At 41.9% G+C, this 18330-nt stretch overlaps 3 protein-coding genes across 4 annotated transcripts; 1 reads left to right on the top strand and 2 right to left on the bottom strand.

Annotated features, from left to right (window-relative positions):
* Positions 1-419: 419 nt before the first annotated feature.
* LOC102699411 (transcription factor TCP14-like) lies at positions 420-2233 on the bottom strand. Its single transcript, XM_006655872.2, has one exon. It carries the CDS (start codon positions 1749-1751, stop codon positions 588-590), a length of 1164 nt encoding a protein of 387 aa, XP_006655935.1. The 5' UTR covers positions 1752-2233; the 3' UTR covers positions 420-587.
* A 12137-nt stretch (positions 2234-14370) lies between these two features.
* LOC102722966 (GTP-binding protein SAR1A-like) lies at positions 14371-16212 on the top strand. Its single transcript, XM_015838274.2, has 2 exons — positions 14371-14851; positions 15802-16212. Exons 1-2 carry the CDS (start codon positions 14462-14464, stop codon positions 16120-16122), a joined length of 711 nt encoding a protein of 236 aa, XP_015693760.1. The 5' UTR covers positions 14371-14461; the 3' UTR covers positions 16123-16212.
* On the bottom strand, positions 16024-18224 carry LOC102722684. 2 transcript variants are annotated; one of them, XR_005812058.1, is made up of 3 exons: positions 16851-18224; positions 16594-16704; positions 16024-16091 (listed from the first exon to the last, which is right to left on the bottom strand). XR_005812058.1 is itself a non-coding variant. In XM_040525280.1 (2 exons), the coding sequence occupies exon 1, from the start codon at positions 18108-18110 to the stop codon at positions 16875-16877; it is 1236 nt and encodes a 411-aa protein (XP_040381214.1). In that variant the 5' UTR covers positions 18111-18224; the 3' UTR covers positions 16026-16091; positions 16851-16874. The 2 variants fall into 2 exon arrangements, 1 of the variants encoding a protein (XP_040381214.1); XM_040525280.1 differs by lacking the exon at positions 16594-16704 and having other exon boundaries at positions 16026-16091.
* Between the last annotated feature and the right edge of the window lie 106 nt (positions 18225-18330).

Raw genomic sequence — 18330 nt, 5'->3', positions numbered from 1 at the left:
GTGCTACCATCTCTTGGTTTTTTGGCAACTTTTGCCGGATGGCCAACCGCTAGCTAGCGCTACCGTAGTAGAACCGTGCACTGCATATGCATTCAAATGAAAGGAACTTTGTCGATATTATGCATGTCGGCAGTACAATTCGAACGAAAAACTTTTGTGTTGCAAAAGCTCTAGTGACAAAAGAAAGTTATTTGAAATGTGCACGCAACAGGTAAGCAACAAGGAAGTGTTCAAAGTAGCAATCTGACAGAATGGACCCTTTTGGAGAATGATCAGCTGGTGGATAATCCTCATCGATCGATCAATCGAAGCAATGGTTTATTGGTCAATGACTCTAAGATTCTACTAGCATTCTAACCAAACCCTACCTGCAAGCTCTATCATGGCGTGATTCATTCTCGCAACAAACACATAGGAAATTATTTTTATGCAGATGCATGCCATGTAATGCAACTGTATGATCCTTGCATGAATATGATGGATCGAGGAAGAAGAAAGCCATAGACAATAATAACTCAAACAAAAACGGAGAAAAGAAGAAGAACAGATCAAAACCAGAAGAATTTGCGGCACACCGCACGGAAGGCCTACGAGTCGCTGGCGCTCATGCTCTCATGGCGCTCGTCGCCCCCGCCGCCGTGCTCCTGATGCTGTCTAGAGCCTTGCGCTCCGTTTTGCCCCGCGCCGCCGGCGCCGTCCGGCTGCGCTGCTTGTGCGCGGTACGCATTGAGAGCGGCGAGGATCCCCGAGTGCCCGTCGCCACCACCCCCACCCGCTCCGGCGACGGTGACCTGGCCGAGCCCGAGCTGCTGCCCGCCGGGAAGCAGCGCCATCGGTGCCGCCGGCAAGTTCATGAAATGTAGCCCGCTCGGCACGCCACGGTACACCGTCGGCGCACCGCCGGTCCCTGACTGCGGGAACGTCCAAATCGGCTCGCCGGCGCCGCCACCGCCTCCGGGCGGAGCGGTGCCACCGGCCTGCGCGTTGCTGCTCGGTACCATCCACACCGTGCCTGGAATTTGGCTCTGCGTGTACCCAGCCATCTGCTGCTGGTACTGCTGCTGCTGTTGCATTTCTTGCTCCCACCGCCTCTTCCGGGACAGCTCAGTGTTGGCGGCGGTGGCGGAGGTCGATGCCGACGGCGACACGTCAAGACCGACGCTTCCGGAGTGGAAGCTCAGCAGAAGTGGCGACGAGGAGGAGGAGGTGGCAGAGGACGGGCCCTCGGCCCCGCCGAACCCCAGGCCGACGACGCGGTCCCACGCGTCGACCCGTGCGCCGCCGCCGAAGCGAGAGCCAGCCAGACCGGCCAGACGGAGGTGGGAGGGGATGGAGAGGGACGAACCGGAGGAGCGGAGGGAGATGTTCAGGGAGGTGAAGTTGGCCGGGATGGTGCCCGTCCCGGTCGCGGCGATCACCGCCGGCTCGGCCTGCTGCAGCAGCCACTCGATGGTCTCGCCGTCGGTCTTGTGCCCCAGCTCCCGCGTCAGCTGGAACACCCGAGCGGCGCAGATCGCCGGCATCCGGATGCGCCGCCCGCGCCCGTCCACCTTCGTGTGCCGGTCCTTCGTCGAGGTCCGCTTCGGCGCCGCCACCTTCCTCCCCTGCAGCTCTCCCGGCGCCGCCGGCCCATTCGTGCCGACGCCGCCTGCCGCAGGGGACGTGGAGCACGGCTGCTCCTCCTTCTTCCCAAGAAGCTGTAAGGGGAAATTAGGCCGGCGGCCTCCGCCAGCGTCTCCGTTGATCTCCATGGCAGCTCACGCCATGGTACATGTACAGCCCAAAAAAAAAAAAAAACCTTTTCTCTCTCTCAGGCGCTCAGCTTCTCTGAGCGATGAACTGAGATGATCTTCTTCCCGCTGAAAAACTGCTCAGCCGTGATGACGTAGAGTGATGCCGGCGACCGCCGCCGCCGGTAGAGAGCTAGCAAGAGATCAAGCTGGCCGTGTTACGGAAACACTCTAGCTAGTAGCTAGCTACCAGTCTAGCAAGTAGCTAGGTTGCCAAGAACTGATTTTTCTTCCGGGTATGACGCATATGCGTGTCAGGTGGGTGCAGGAGAGAGGCGAGCTCGCGGATTGGAGCACTATTTTATGGAGTTTGTGGGTTGCAGGGAGGAATTGAAGAGCTGGAAGGAAGAGAGAGGGTTTGGGAAGAAGAGCGGAGAGAAGGGAGGAAGGAGGAGGAGGAGCATATGATAGGAGGACATGAAGGCAGGAGACGATGGTGTACTTTGTCGGGATTGGAGGAGAGAGATCACGACGCATTAAAGGTCTCTGTTTAGGAGAGAGAGGGGAAAAGCCGGCTCGGGAGTGATCAGGATAAGAACAAGTATAATAGCAGGTTAAGGAAAGAGGAGATTAGAGAAAGTGTAAGCGGGCTATAAGTTTGTAGCTAACTCGGACACAAAAATCAAAAAATTCTATGAGAGTGACATGTGGGTCATGTATTAATGATGAAGAGCTAACTACTATATGGGTGGGCTAAAAGAAGACTATAAAAAGTCTTATAGTTAACTTATTGGCTATATTATTAACCTTGCTCTAAGGAGGACAGGAGCAAAATTATTAGGTTCACTAATTAAACCGACTAGCTAGCTCTTGTAAAGACGTGAAGCCCGGCCCGGCCCGGCCTTAGTTCTCCTAGGGCTAGGGTTCTGATGTCAAACCTCAAGAAGAGCTCTGAAAAATCATGGTTTGAAATAATCTCAAAGTAATCTACATCCCCCATAAATAAAGGAGAGAATTGAGGGGTTGTTTAGATTGGGGATAAACTTTTTAGTCTCATGTCACATCGGATGTTTGGATACTAATTTTAAGTATTAAACATACACTAATAAAAAAACTAATTTCATAAATGAGTGGTAATCCACGAGACAAATTTTTAAGCCTAATTAATCCATAATTAGAGCATGTTTACCCTAGCATCACATAGGCTAATCATGGATTAATTAGGCTCATTAGATTCGTCTCGCAAATTAGTCCAAGATTATGAATGGGTTTTATTAATAATCTACATTTATTATTTATAATATGTGTCCAAACATCCGATGGGACAAGGGGCTAAAGTTTAGCCCCTTGTCCCAAACACCACCTGAGATGCTAGCTTTCTCTCAAATTATTTCATGGTTATCTTATTATATATATTTTTTACTTTTACTAGGATAATGTTTTAGGCTCATAGTCAGGCACCAATCGACCTCTAAACTTTTTTTTAATAGGATTGTGTGACATCTTGGCCCAATATGGTCTGTATGGGCCGTGCGAGCTGTATGAGCATGTTTAGTACCACCTTGCTAGTTTAACAAGAATGGAACCAACTTATAAGGCCTCACTCCTCCAATCATATCACTCCCGGGTTGACCCTTTTACACGAAGCGATGATGACAATATAAGTGCGGTTGTATGTATAAGTGGGCACGTCCATTGGTTGGGCTGGGCTGCGTGGTTCTGGAGGACGGGCTTGTTACAAATCAGCCCCTAAACTTTCAAAGGTACTAAAGTTCCTAAAAGAATTTTTTGGATTTACTGGAAAAATCGACCCCAACAGATATCCAATCTCATTCATGAAATATCTTCGCTCCCCATCCTAGCCTAAAAGTGAATCGGATCTAGAAAATCAATATATGTTCCCAATAAAAATTTGTGAAAGAGTATATCAAGACCTAGAGGAAGGTGAATAGGCGATTTAAAAGTAAACCTAAAAAGTGGAAGCTGAGACTTTCGAAACTTCCGGTCAGAGGCCTCGTAACTTTGGCCTTTGGAAGTTCCGTTGATCTTCGGAACTTTCAAGAGCACCAGATCTAGAACGAAAAATGAGTAGATCTAGTCAACCAAACCTCAAATAAGCAAACCACCTCCAAGCTTTGCACAAACAACAACTAGAGTACGCACGACTACCAAAAGCAAAGCTCAAATCATAAGTTAGAGAAATTTCACCACAAGTGTAGACAGAGACTTTTTATCGAAGTTCCAATCCTTGAGGGGATTGTACTCTCCGTTGAGGAGCTCAAACTTAAGCCGGGTTCCACAACCCTTTCCTCAGGGTTGCACTCGTGCACTCTCCCTCACTCGAGGTGTCTCTTCCCTTTCGGAGGTGAGACCCAACCTTTACAAACCTTTCCCGGCGCACCACAAGAACTTTGGCGGCTCTAGGAACGACGCCTAGCTGTCTAGGTGTCCTGAACCACCTAGAGTAATAAGCTAGCAAAGAGATCTTGGGGATGAATCTAGTGCTCAAGAAATTTCTCACGAAGTCAATACCAAGCACTCAAACCAACTCAAACCAACCAACTCTCACACACACAAAATCCAAATCACTTAGATCCGTGGAGAGGAGAAAGTGAGAAAGCAAGGCTCAAAGTGAATCTCAAGAAATTAAGCCAAGGGCCAAGAGGATGAACAATGGGAGTACCGGCCCTAGCTTGATGGGTGGGGGGGGTATTTATACACCCCTCTCAATTTCTGCCCGTTGGGGGGCAAAAGATTCTCTCTTCGGAACTTCCGGAGATATCCTTCGGAGCTTCCGGTCAGTTCAAAATAATAGCCTCCAACACTTAGAAAATTCAAAGTCAATTGCGAAAAGTCAAGTCAACGGAAGTTCTGGTCAAGACCTTCGGAACTTCCGTGAATCTTACAGAACCGATTCTGGCTCCTTCGGAATTTTCGAAGGTCTCCTTCGGAACTTCCGTCAATCATACAGAACCGATTATGGCTCTTTGGAACTTCCGAAGGTCTCCTTCGGAACTTCCGTCAATCATACAGAACCGATTCTGACCCCTTCGGAAGTTCCGACAGTACCTTCGGAACTTCCGTAAATTCCAGCACAAGTTCAAAAAGATAGCAAAAGATGCACTTCAAAAATATTTCCAAGCACTGGATTCATTCCTAGATTTCACTTGCGCACCCCTCTTTATAGTACGACATTCCTAGTTGACTCAAATTCAAAGTAAATACACATGCCAGCACGAATATACCGATTTTACTTCTCTTTTCACGTGGGCGGTGCATCGACAACTTTTTTATGAGGACTATTTATACCTTCACATTCTCATACACATCATTAGTCCTCGTCATTTGATTGTCATTAATCACCAAAACAAATTAGGGGTCTAGATCCACTTTCAATTTGCACCTACTGCATAGGTAAGTGCCCGTCGAGTTGTTTTTTTTGGCCGAGTAGTATTTTTCTCCATCTCCACCAACCTCGCACTTATCGCGCGTAGAAGTGAGTTATTTTTGCATGTATGGCTAGGGCATCATCTTGGTGTTCCATTTTTCCACCAAATAGAAGAAAATCAAACATATTATGTGATCAATTCATACGACGGTGAAACAACGATGGAGGTTGTTCGCGCGGAAGGGGAGAAGGAAGAGAATGATCCAACATGCAACCTAGTCACACCTTGCTTATGTGACCAACCAACCAACTATAATGATTAATTTTTAGACCTCTATTGGAGTATGGAGTCATTAATTACTTAGGCCCATTATTTTAGGACAATTCCAATACAAGATTTTTGGAATTTAATTTTTAGACTTCTGTTGGAGATGCTCTAATACAACCTTTCCACGTCACATGAGCCTCGACTATAGATTTTTTATTTCTTGCATCTTATTAATATTTAATCTTAAAAGTAAACCCTTATAAAACTTGTTTCCAAAATATTTTCTGCCTCGTCACATCAGTTCGCAAACACTACCGGTGTGACAGTGTTATATTGATTAACGAGAAGGTGTAAGTTAGGATCAAAGAGAGGGGTGGAAATTAAATTAGAACGGAGAAAAAAGATATGGTGAAAGATATTCAATTACCAGTCATGCATGCATGTGATTCTGGTGTTTTCAGTGAGCCACAGGATTGCTTTTGTGGTCCACAAGTCTCCATCGTACTAGATCGAAAATCTTCTCCTTATTAGTCCTTATTAGAGTAATTTTAAGGATGCCTCTAGCCACATTATGGAAAATCCATGGTCTTTGATGTAGATAGTACTATCAGGTGCAGCTACTTTTTTTATGTCTATAATGCAGAAACACCTTAATATATGTTTCTGCTCTCACCCAACAGAAAGTATAAACACCGTTAAATCTTATATGAATGATAGAACTCCATGTATAGTGTTTGTATTTTCTATTGGGTGAGAGCAGGAACATATATAGAGGTGTTACTACACCTTAGACGTGAAGGAAATAACTACACCTGATAATATGATATATGATTTTATATACATATACATACATATATATATATATAGACACACACTATCCTCCAGATAAAACAAATTACGACATCTGATATACCCTGCTATGTATATGCTCTAGAGTTCCCATTGTAATAGTTTCACATTCACTACAGTCCATATCATTAATTTTCTAATGGATGAACACATAATAGATGCCAATATTTTAAAAAAAATTCCAGTCTAGTCACATCTCTAGATAGTATTTCCTTTGAATTAAAATTTCACTATCAGTTCAATTAATTATAGAAGGTTAAACACTTGCATAGCTCTGCATTTTGTTTGTGAAGAGATTAATTAGCTGGAGAAAAATTCATATATGGATAAGATCATCCTTCTGGAACAAGCATTCATATAATATATTTGCAATTTGTCTCTTAACCCCTGTCTGAACACTCAATTGTTTGCTCACTACACTACGCATAATAATAATATAAATAGTTTGGTTAAGTTGTGATCAATGACTAATTGATGAGAGGACATTTCTTATCAAAATTAACCAGGGGAGTTCACCTGTCTAATCAATGGCCGGTCCCACATGCAGGGAGAGTAAACTAGACAGACACTGATCATGGGCATGAGCATTGCCATGAATACTGATGGATTAGTTAATGTGAATGTATAGACCCTAACATGGAGAGGAATGATAAAAGGCAAAAGTTGTTAGTTGTCACAGATAGGCAGCTATTTCAAGTCTCCCACTACTAGTGCTCGACCTATCATACATATCATCTTCAGCTCACATTGTTTATGCAAATCAAACAGTTTGAGTGTGCATAAATATAAGGAAATACAACAGTAATTAATCCCAAGGAAACAAGTGAATCAAAAATTAAGACTAATTAAAGAGCTATCAACATTGTAAGCAGAAGTTCACATGTTTCTAAATTCTACCTAGGCTATCAGCTACCTAGCATCAAGAATTAAAACAAGTGCAGACCATTGGTGTGCTTATAGCAGTGCATGACTTCCACTTTTTTTGGGGTGAAGATTTGATGCATGGCCACCATTTTTTTAAAGCCTTTAAAGGGTTGAATTCCATATCACTTTTGTGGAAAAGGATGGTAAAGAGGAAAAGATGAGGGCAGCAATCTACACTCTTGTACAGTTTCTCAGCTTTTGATACCCCATCAGTCTCTGCAATTCTGCATGTAGCAGCAGCACACAGTTGATACTCCATTACATTGCCTAAAAAAACTTAATTAGGATGACAACTTGCCAAAGCCTCCAAAAAGGGAAAAAATAAATAAGATAGAAGCAAATGATGGCAATATTGTAAGGGAGTGCCACATTATTTTAGGTTTGGACATGTACCTGAATTGTGGGTGAGTGGGTGGACCATCTTTGACTTGTAGTAAGTGTTCACCCACACATCTTTGACCTGTACAATTTATCAGAAATTCAGAAGGCATCTCTCTTAAATTAATCACCAAAAAATAAAGCCACTTGCAGCATATTGCTGGGTGCGACAACAATATTACTATCAAAGTTTGAACAGCATGATTGCTGCAAACAGTCTGCAGCTAGCTCAGTAACCAACACATATGTACGGAAACGGGCTTCCTTAATCGGACCAGCAAGTTGCTTAATTATCAGTGACGATGCACAAATTAATCAATTAGGCGCATTAGAGCATCAATAGAATTAATTATCTAGATATATAAGAAAAAAATATTTGAGATGGAATAAATCCTGACATAAAAATAACAACAGGCTGGAAACTATTTCATATATTCCCCAATAAAATGCCAGGCAAGAATATTATAAACTAAAGCATGAGCATATGGCATTCAAATGATTGAGAAACTAGCTAGCACAACAGCAACTTAATGATGCATCAGTTGTTCTGATGGGAAAAAAAGGTACTTAGTGTGTGTGCAGGATTTAAATAGGTAATACTGCATGCCCTAATGAGTGTCCATGATGACTCTTGTGCCTTTCTCTTCCAGTACGGATTTGGGAGATATCTTATCAAATCTCCTAAGCACAGCTGCAACCGGTGCTATGCTAATCATCGCTGCCTGTGACCAGTGAGAAGAGAGAGGCTGTCTCTGTTAGTAGTTTACTAAAGAGTCATCAAGTTTCAGTAATGATCGTCGTCTCTCGCTCTTTCACGTTGTTGGTAGCACTAACTAAGACTTCGAAACTAGTTAATCTGATTATTATATATTCAATCGTCGTCTCAGCTGGCACATCTTCTCTCTGTTCCATCCATGGTTTGCTTTTTTTCTAGCTCATTTGGTGGGATCATTTAGAGCTGAATTAGCTTGATAGATGCTCCTGAATTCTGATCGTTTCTTGGCTCTTTTGGCCGTCGTCAACTTTGAGCTCCGAAATCGTCGATGAAAGATGTAGCTTATCTCTCTGAATTTCCGGACGGTTTCACTGTTCATGTCTGAACAATGATCGATGTTCAGACTTCAGCGTCTCTGATCGAGCAGCTCAGGACATTCTCAGTAGAAGTTTTATGGACACGATTACCCAGAGTAACATGTTATCTAAAAAGTTTGAAACTAGGATAAAACACCTCTCTTAATATATAGTTTCATCAATTGTTGTTTCCTAGGTTATATACAAGACAAGAGCTGTCCAGTGCATAGAAGGTTTCATCTCCATGAAACTAATTTCATCTCTCTTCATTAATATTTTACCATATTATCAAAAATATCTACATGGTACCCTATTTATTGCCCATAAAATTTTTATTGAGATTGGCCTTAAAGCGAGACTGTCAGAATAGCGCCTGGCTCAAATGCAGAACAGATGGGAGTCGTGATGATTCATCAACGAAACCAAATGACCAGTCTGATCGAAATGACGACAGCTAGCTCGTACTAGAGAGCAATATTGAAGAGTCAAGAGGCAGATCTTTTGTCATATATTCAACGCGAAAAAAAGGGGGAAAAACAAAACAAAATCAGCATAGATCAAGACCGCGAATCTACCTGCCCATGGGTTTCTCCGGCGGATTGATAGTCGCCCTCCGCCGTCTCCTCCTGCCGCCGCCCGCCGGGACCCTATAAAACCGGCGAGGCTTACCGTGCATCGCCGCCACCTCTGCCGCGGGATACCGAGAGAGAAAAAAAAGTCTTATCTTTTCGTCTCTGCTATTTTTATAAACTAAAATTTATATTTTTAATTTAAAATTTAAAATTTAAAATTAATTTTGAGATTTTTCCATCATAGTTCATTTTCCAGCCTATATTTTTATATCGTTAAAAACACGTATAGAAAAATTTTATTCCCATTAAATGATGACCTGGATAGATGCCAAGCTCATGCACAAATCACAATTATTAGCCAATATTTCTCTCATGCCTTTCCTCGTTCATGGTTCGATATTCTGGTGTTCTAGGTGTAGAGGAACCACATCAATCCATCCCGAATTTGATGGTTAAACTCTACTGCGGTGACGATACTGTAGAGGAGGTCCTGCGGCAAAATAGCTCGATGCCAGAATGATAAAAAACTTAACACCTCTTATTTGACTTTTTCACTATTTTGAAATAAAAATAATCCAAATCCAAAACGCAAAGGTTGTCTTATTCAAAACCTCAATCATCACATCAATACTTAAACGGTGCCACGCAGTGCATTTCACAAACATACAATTAAAATCAGGGAAATGACATGCTGCACAACAAATGATTCATGTTTCTCCTGGAAATTTCTGTACAAAATCCATTCCAGCAATATGGGAGCTACGGGAGCTGTAACCACTGATCACCAACTTCTTATATATTCTTCCCAGTAAGCAACATTCTCTAGTTCTTCGTTCCAACAAAGTCTAATACTCCCTCGTTTCATTATGTTTAATGTTTGACTTTTTATTACAATGTTTGACCATTTGTCTTATTTAAAACTTATAAAAATATCATTTATTTTACTTGTGACTTACTTTATTATCAAAAGAACTTTAAAAATGACTTATCATTTTTTATATTTATACTACATTTTTGAATAAGACGTTGCAACCAAAAAGTTAAACATCTTACATGATAAAACAGAGATAGTAGCAATATAAAGGGGATGCCAAATCTTAAGCTATTCCTTCCAGCAAAGCAATCGGAAGCTTGAGCACATTCTCTAGTTCTGATTCATCTGCTTGAATAGAAGTTGAGCCGTTATTTTCCCCAGCACTACTAGAAGCATCTGTACTTGGAACTTGTAACGGCACATGAACTTGTCAAAATATTACTTCTCACCCAGCAAACGAATGCTATAGTAGCTAAATTTCATATTCAGCAATCCCTTTGCCTTGAGAAGCTTGAAATCTTGAATAAGCGATGCCATGGTAACAACCGTCGCTCAAGGCCATTTCAAAATAGTACTAATAAGTAATTATGAGCACTTGAGTGAAACACTCTCGTCTTTTCATATATGTTTAGAGCAGATACAATAGTAGGCTATAAACCAGCTATAATCATATTTTAAAGAGATAATAGAGGAGAGAAAAGAGAGGTGGACTACTAATTTATAGCCAGCTGCATATGGACTCCAAGACAAAATATGTGTATGATATGTGGGATCATGTATTGATATTTTGTAGGTAACTATTGTATGAGTTGGCTATTAGATTGGTTATAGATGAATTAGAGCTAGTATTGGCTATACTATTAAACTTGCTCTTATAAGTCAAAAGTTAATATTTTAACCTTAAATTTGAAGTTGACATTAAGTTTTTTATTGTACTTTATAAAAAGATATTTATAAATTATTTCTTTTTTGTAAATATATCGTTCCGCTTATTCATTGGAAAAGCCAAAAGAGGGGCAAATTTCCAGCTTTGCAGGCAATGACGGAGAAACAACAGTAATGGCAGGCACTAGTGTAAACAGCACTGAATGCAAATGTAAGTTGCTTCAGAATATGGATACATTTTGTCCTTGGGCGAAAAAAAAAAAGACATGAGTACATGTTGCAACTAATATTGGATAAATTCAAGGATCACATCTACCTCCTTTTAACAAGAGTTTTAAGGGATTTGGGTACATGCCACTTCCTAAAAAGATGCTGGTGTTTCGGTACATTCCAGTACCCTACCACCCAAGTTTGAGGCCTCTTTGAACCAAACTTTCGGTATATCATTCACTATAAAGCAGAGTTAAACATCCTGCACTATAAAACAACGATTTTTCAAGGTAGCCTTAAATAATTATGAGCCGTTCATAGTTTTGAATGTAACTGATCTAATTTTATTACACTACGCCATGCTAATAGCACGTGTATTAGAAATTTTACATAAGTAAAACTGAAACTAAAATATATAACTCTACGATAAATTTGTGTCATATCATATTAAAATAGATAAATTAATAAATATATCTTATCAAAGTTTTAAATAAAATATTTAATATACTTATAAAATACATGGAGCGATATAAACTCCCGTAGCGTTGCCCTAAAACAAAAGGCATGTTAACGCCTGGAAATATCATTCAGCATTCCATCCATATAGATGGAAGCTACAGACTGTAGCTGCCAGCCGTCGTTGCTACCGAGGGATAAGTTGCTCTGGAGGATCATCGCTATCAGGTGTTGAAAATTCCATCGATTCGATGCAGTGGATGGATCAATGGGGATGGAAATGTATGTATCTATTATTCTTTTCTATTTGAGCCATTTGACTTTATAAATATTACTACATCTGTCCTTAAATGTTTGACGTCGTTAACTTTTTATATATATTTGATCGTTTGTTTTATCCAATTTTTTTAAAATATGTAAAATACATTTAACAATAAATGAAATGATATAAAAATAATTAATAATTATGTAAATTTTTTAAATAAAACGAATAGTCAAACGTATATTAAAAAGTCAACGATGCCAAACATTTATAGACGGAGAGAATCAAGACAACATTCATTCAATCGATTTCTTTTGTTATGGCTCTAATGTTTATTTTTCTTAAGCAATAGTATCCTTATTTCCATGATTATTCTAGTTCTAGACCATTGTTTCTACAAACAATCCGCGGAACGTGTTCCATCCCTCGAATAAACGTTCTAGAAAGATACACCTTCTCTGTATCATGTTTTTCAGAATTAGTGTTCTATGTCTCGTGTTTCCGTTCCTCAACCATAGTTCCTAGTAATTTGGTGACATAGGATTGAGGAACTATATCAAGATCATGCCTCAAGAAACCTCGCTGCTGTAGCTGCCACCTACAAACTCTTTTTTTTTAAAGAGAAAAATATTTTTATTTGGTCTCTATATCTAACCGGATATATGCAGCCATCTTTTTTTATTATTTTAAATCAAGAACTTAGCCCAAGTAGAGGACTAGCCCCTTAAATACTCAATCTAAAATTCATAGATTCTAAGAGTCACTGCAACCACTAAAGTACATGCTCTTTCACCTACAAACTCACGAGTCACCACCACCACCATAGCAAGACTTGTTCTCAGTACATGTTTTTTTAGCAACCGAGGGGGTTGTTATTTGACTTTTTCATAAAAAAGACAAACGATATATTTATAAACAAAAAATAATTTATGATAAAATTTTTATATGCGTATTCTTAACAATCTATAAGACAAGTCTATGGTGAAAAAAAACTCTAGATTTAAAGTTGATGGTTTATATGGACGTGAATGATCATGGAGTATTGATTGGTGTATTCTGTTGCTAGTGTGCACGAAGTAATGAAATCAAGGTATTCTCAGATTTCAAAAAAAAAAGTATTCTCGAAAGATCGTAAGCTGTCAGATTTTATTATACTACACCGTTAGTACGAGTAGTAGAAATTCTATAATAGTAAAAATTAAAACTAAAATATATAATTTTATAATAAATTTGTACGTTATATATTATGTTAAAATATATAAATTGATAAATATATCGCGCCAGAGTTTTAAATAAAATAGTTAACATACTTATAAAATCATATTGTTAGATCTAAGTTTTACCGCACTACTATCCCTATCCCTTCTAGTAAAAAGATATCGTAACAGTACCCAATGTAAAAAGATACCGTACCCAATGTAAGGGGCAATAGAGCTGTCCAGTACACAGCAGGTGGCAAGAAATATTGATTAAAGTGAAAACGATATGGTCTAGTTCAAAGTGAAACTTACAATATATGCTTGATAATATTTTGATTAGGTAGCGAGTCAACCATTTCGTTAAAAATCAAACTCTACAAAAAATTGTTCGTACCAAAAGATGTGAAAATTTTATGCATTACCAAATCCTTTATAGGATGCAATACTAACCAATCATAAAAACCACAAACTTATGATATATAAATATTATCTATAGCAGACTTTGATTCTGAATAAAAATCGGACATATTAAATTTTTTTTCTGGATAAAAAAGAAAAAATATGGTGCCAAAAAATAAGTGCGTTCACGTGAGTTTGCCATGCGCGAACATTTACAAATTAGCCCTTGCAGCTCCAAGTCTCAAATCATTGTTACGTTCTTGAGACATAATTTGCTCCGAAGGGCAAGTGCTCACATAGCTCAGCACAAATGGTTACTTGGTAAATGTGTTTTGCTAATTTGAACTAGCTTTGGATCATAGAATTTTGTTCTGTCACCGTGAAAAATCGAACGGTTTCAAATATTCGACACATGACACACACATTGATTGGTGATAAACAATATACTTATTCATATTTATATTTTTAATAGAAAAAAGTGATCAAAGTTATTTTTGGAGATAGTGTCAAACAACAAGTATTATGAAACCAGCGGAAGTTACGATATAGTCGTTTCAAAAAACAAATATACTAATAAGTTACTAACGAGCTTCATTTGCTCATTTGTGCACACATGCGCACGGGTCAATGACCAGCGTTCCTTCGTAACAAAGAAAGCCCATGCTCCAAAAAAAGGGTTCATCTACAAGATAGTTGAAACAACACCTATTAAAAGTAGGCAGAAGCAATACTGACCCAGCATTCTTTCGTGTACCGAGACCGACGAAGTAACGACGACTGGACGTAAGGACTCCCGTCGGATGGCAAACTGACGCACCAGATCCGCAAGGTGACACGTACAGCAAGGCCATGGAGACTCCTCTCGCCATGCGTCGTCGATCGCCCGGCAACCTACAAACAGTACAAATACAGACGGGGTTTGGTTTGCTTCCTCCTCATGAGTCGAAACGCAAGCTCAGGGAAGGGAGATCGAAAGATCAGATAAGCTGGTCCTCAACAGCATCACCAGTCAGAAAGAAGTAAACACGAGTGCTAATATACCTTCACCGCTGAAGAATGTCGTTTCTGCTCGATTGGTTCTACGACGTGCTGGCGGCGTCCATAGGGCTGTGGCGGAAGGAGGCCAAGATCCTCTTCCTCGGCCTCGACAACGCCGGCAAGACCACCCTCTTCCACATGCTCTCGCAAGAGGCCGGTGCTCATCATCCTGCAAGTTTGGCTCGATTGATTGGGTTGATGGTGTTACCGACGGCAGGGATGCAGCTTTGCTCATCATCGTGTGTGGTTTGTGTTGGTGTATGTATGCAGAATCCAGCTCTGACGGTGCACCAGCCGACGCAGCATCCGACCTCGAACGAGTTGAGAATCGGGCGGATCAGATTCAAGGCGTTCGACCTCGGCGGCCACTGGATCGCACGCCGCGTCTGGAGGGACTACTACGCCCAGGTTTTGCTTGCTTTCTTCAATCTCGCTCCCCTACCAAAAAAGTTCCATGCCCCCTTGTTCAACATTGGCGCTGAAAGTTACCTTAGGTTGAAGCTGAACGCAGATAACTTGGTGGAAACTGAAAAAACAGAATGTAGGTTAGGCCATGTTTGTTTCCACTCAAAATTATTATAATCTGGATTATTAAAAATAATCTAAAACAAACAGATAGATTATTTTGATAACTTATTATAATCTATAAGTTAGATTACTATAATCTGATAAACACCTCCATAAGTGTTTTTTTAGATTATTAGTTGGCTAAAGACTCACTACCCTTTGACATTTTGAAGTAATTATGCACATTGCCACCGCTTATCCCCAAAATAGTTGAGGGCATTCCGCACTTTAGCCATGCAAACCTAGTAATCTAACCTATCCAATAATCTGATAAACAAATATATTACAACCTATTCTCCTCCGGCTTATTGTAATCCAGCTTATAGTAATACAGCTTACAATAATCATAAGTGAAAACAAACGGGGCCTTAGTACATTATCATTTATCAAGGGATAAAAGTCATATAATAGTGCGTAGCCCAAAGCAGCAAAGCTGTATATTGTCAGCTGATAGTAGTATCAATTGCACGAGTACACAATGTTAATTTCTTCGGTCATACAACAGGAATATATTCATAAATGGCTAACAAGTTTATTTCCTTTGAAGCACATAATAAACAGAGATTGAGCTGGGTGCTTACCTGAAAATTCATATTTAAAACACAGCTTCCCAATCAAGCACTACATAATAGTAGTAGTAGATTGAAGCTCATGCATACTTTCTATTGCAAATCTTGTCATAACCAAATTCCAGCTGTTTTTTTTTTTTTTGGCACTAGCTACTTCCGTCTTCAAAATCTGAAGTGAGCCACTTTCGCTGTCTCTTCATGAACTTGATGTCTGCTTCACAGGTCGATGCAGTAGTTTATGTGGTGGATGCTGCCGACAGGTGCCGGTTCGCCGAGTCGAAGATGGAGCTGGATGCCCTCCTGTCAGACGACGCGCTTGCTGGTGTGCCATTCCTTGTCCTCGGGAATAAGATAGACATCCCGTACGCTGCGCCGGAGCAGGAGCTGTGCTACTACCTTGGGCTCACTGGCCTCACCACCGGCAAGGGCAACATCAACCTCACGGGGGCCAGCATGCGGCCAGTAGAGGTCTTCATGTCCAGCGTCGTCCGCAAGATGGGTTACGGCGACGGCTTCAGGTGGATGTCACAATATATAAAGTAGAACACGGTAGAGACTGATGACATGTGTCTATATATTTCTTGTATCATCAATGAATCCAGGCATTCATACGAAGAATAAAAATCATTTCACAAGGAAAGTTCTATGTGTCATGGCGTGTGCTAGTACGACAGAAGACAATGAAACAAGAGAACGTGAAACATACATACGAGGGAAGATCTCCATCCGTTTCATATTATAAGCAACTTTGGATTTGCCCTAAGTTAAAACTCTTTAAGTTTGACCACGTTTATAGAAAATATAGCAGTATTTGCAACAAAAAATAAATATAATATAATAATATATTCCGGGGAATGAAACTAATTTAGTGTTGTAGATATAACTATATTTTTCTATATATACTTGATCAAACTCAAAAAGGTTTGACTTAAAACAAACCAAAGTGACTTATGATATGATGAAACGGAGAGAGTATGCAGTAAATATGCTCAAAGTTAGTTGTTCAAGGCTAACCTCATTGAATCATCATTGGTAATTTCATACAACACACAGATGAATGAGCCATTGGCATGAACAATATGCACACGGCCACGGCATGTGACAAAATGATGAACCGGCTCATAACTGTGTCATAGACTCATAGTTACTCATCTACCAGGTGGCATTATCTTAATTCAAGAATCTAATTATCAGTTCTATTGGCAGCAAGCAACAGCAAAACCAGTGCACTCAACATTCAGTCGGGCAAAGAGCACTACAGGAGGACTTACCGGCTCACTACTTGGTGGCAAGAATTAGACAGTTGGCGTACTTGCATGGCCTGTTTTTGGTCCTTTCAATCTGAATCTAGCGGGTATATTTCCTCTGTATGCAGCAGCATAGTCTTCAGCTAGGCGCAGCACAGTGTCCTTGTAAGGACTTATGTACTTATCCATGAAGACCTCCTCGCTCACCTGGAATGCGCTGTAGTAGCCTCTGTCAGACTCTACCAATCCATTGTCCTTTAGATACTTCAAAACGCAGTAACGGGGCATGAGCCGGCGTTCCAGGCTATAAGTGAGCATTGCCGGCCTGTAAGCAATGTATGCTGGCTCCAACCCGGCCTCAGACATCAGGAATTCAGACACACGGCTCAGCCTGTCCTCTGAGTTCCTCAGCACCACAGGCAGCTTCGACACTGCAATCCTCACCTCAGCGTCTGACCACCTAAATGTCTTCTTCAAGAACTGCATTTTGGCCGCGATCTTTTCCTCGCTGATAAACGCCACCGCAAAAACAGCGTGCCTGAACATCTTGGAGCCACGGTGCACCCCAATGTGCTCTGCTTGAGCCACCATACCTCGGACACGCTCTGGGTTGGTGGTGAGCAACCTCGGCAACGGGATGCACAGCTTGGCAATATCACAAGCACCTAGACCGCACTCACGGAGAATCGCGACGTTGGGCTTGACCACCTTCTCGAGGTCTGAGCTGAGGAGGTAGGTGTTTTTCTTCAGCGCATGGAGGAGGCTCTCGAAGGAGCCGAACATCTGTGCGTAGTACTGCAGCTTGGAGATGACGGTGGGGCGGCGGAAGCGGGTGGGGTCGACCAGGAAGAGGCGCACAATCTGCGAGGGGGAGAACCCGAGGTCCGTCAGCTCGGCGAGGCGCGGGGCGAGGGTCCTGTCGACCTCCGTGCAGAGGAGGCGCGGGTCGTACGAGACGGCGGCGGCGATGTCGGCGTTGGAGAGGCCGAGGCCGTCGAGGAAGGCGACGACGGCGTCGGGCCTGGACGGGGACTTGAGGTGCGAGATGGCCTTGGAGGCCTTGGTAGCCTGGTCAGGGGTGAGGTGGCAGGAGGCGACGAGGTAGTCCTCGACGGCGAAGGGGGCGGACTTACCCGCCGCCGCCGCCGCCACGGCGGGGGTGGAGGCGGCGAACCGCGCGAAGGAGAAGAGGCATTGGTGGCGGAAGGAGAGGAGTGTGGTAGTGGACGTGGTGGCCCGGGGAGGGAGGGAGAGGAGGATGAGGTGTTTCTGGAGGTGGAGCATGGCTGGACCGCGGCGGCGGCGGCCGGGGATGGCGTGGCGGCGGCGGGGATGAGGGTGGAAGTGGAACGGCGGAGAGCCGGAGAGGGAGAGAGAGATGATTTCCCGTCCTCCCGGATCGCGCATTCCCAACCACTTTCTTCGTGAACTTTAACTATTTATCACTTATTCTATTGATTTGGTATCACTTTTATCTGTTTTATAGAATTATAGCTATATAGGA

The sequence above is a fragment of the Oryza brachyantha genome, chromosome 6 (assembly GCF_000231095.2).
Source record: "Oryza brachyantha chromosome 6, ObraRS2, whole genome shotgun sequence".
Lineage (NCBI taxonomy): Eukaryota > Viridiplantae > Streptophyta > Magnoliopsida > Poales > Poaceae > Oryza > Oryza brachyantha.
This window is presented reverse-complemented; position numbering and strand designations above follow the sequence as displayed.

Coding starts and splice junctions, on each gene's coding strand:
- LOC102722966 (XM_015838274.2), top strand. CDS start 14,462: ATGTCGTTTCTGCTCGATTGGTTCTACGACGTGCTGGCGGCGTCCATA. Junction 14,852..15,801: donor GGAGGGACTACTACGCCCAG/GTTTTGCTTGCT, acceptor TCTGCTTCACAG/GTCGATGCAGTAGTTTATGT.
- LOC102722684 (XM_040525280.1), bottom strand. CDS start 18,110: ATGCTCCACCTCCAGAAACACCTCATCCTCCTCTCCCTCCCTCCCCGG.
- LOC102699411 (XM_006655872.2), bottom strand. CDS start 1,751: ATGGAGATCAACGGAGACGCTGGCGGAGGCCGCCGGCCTAATTTCCCC.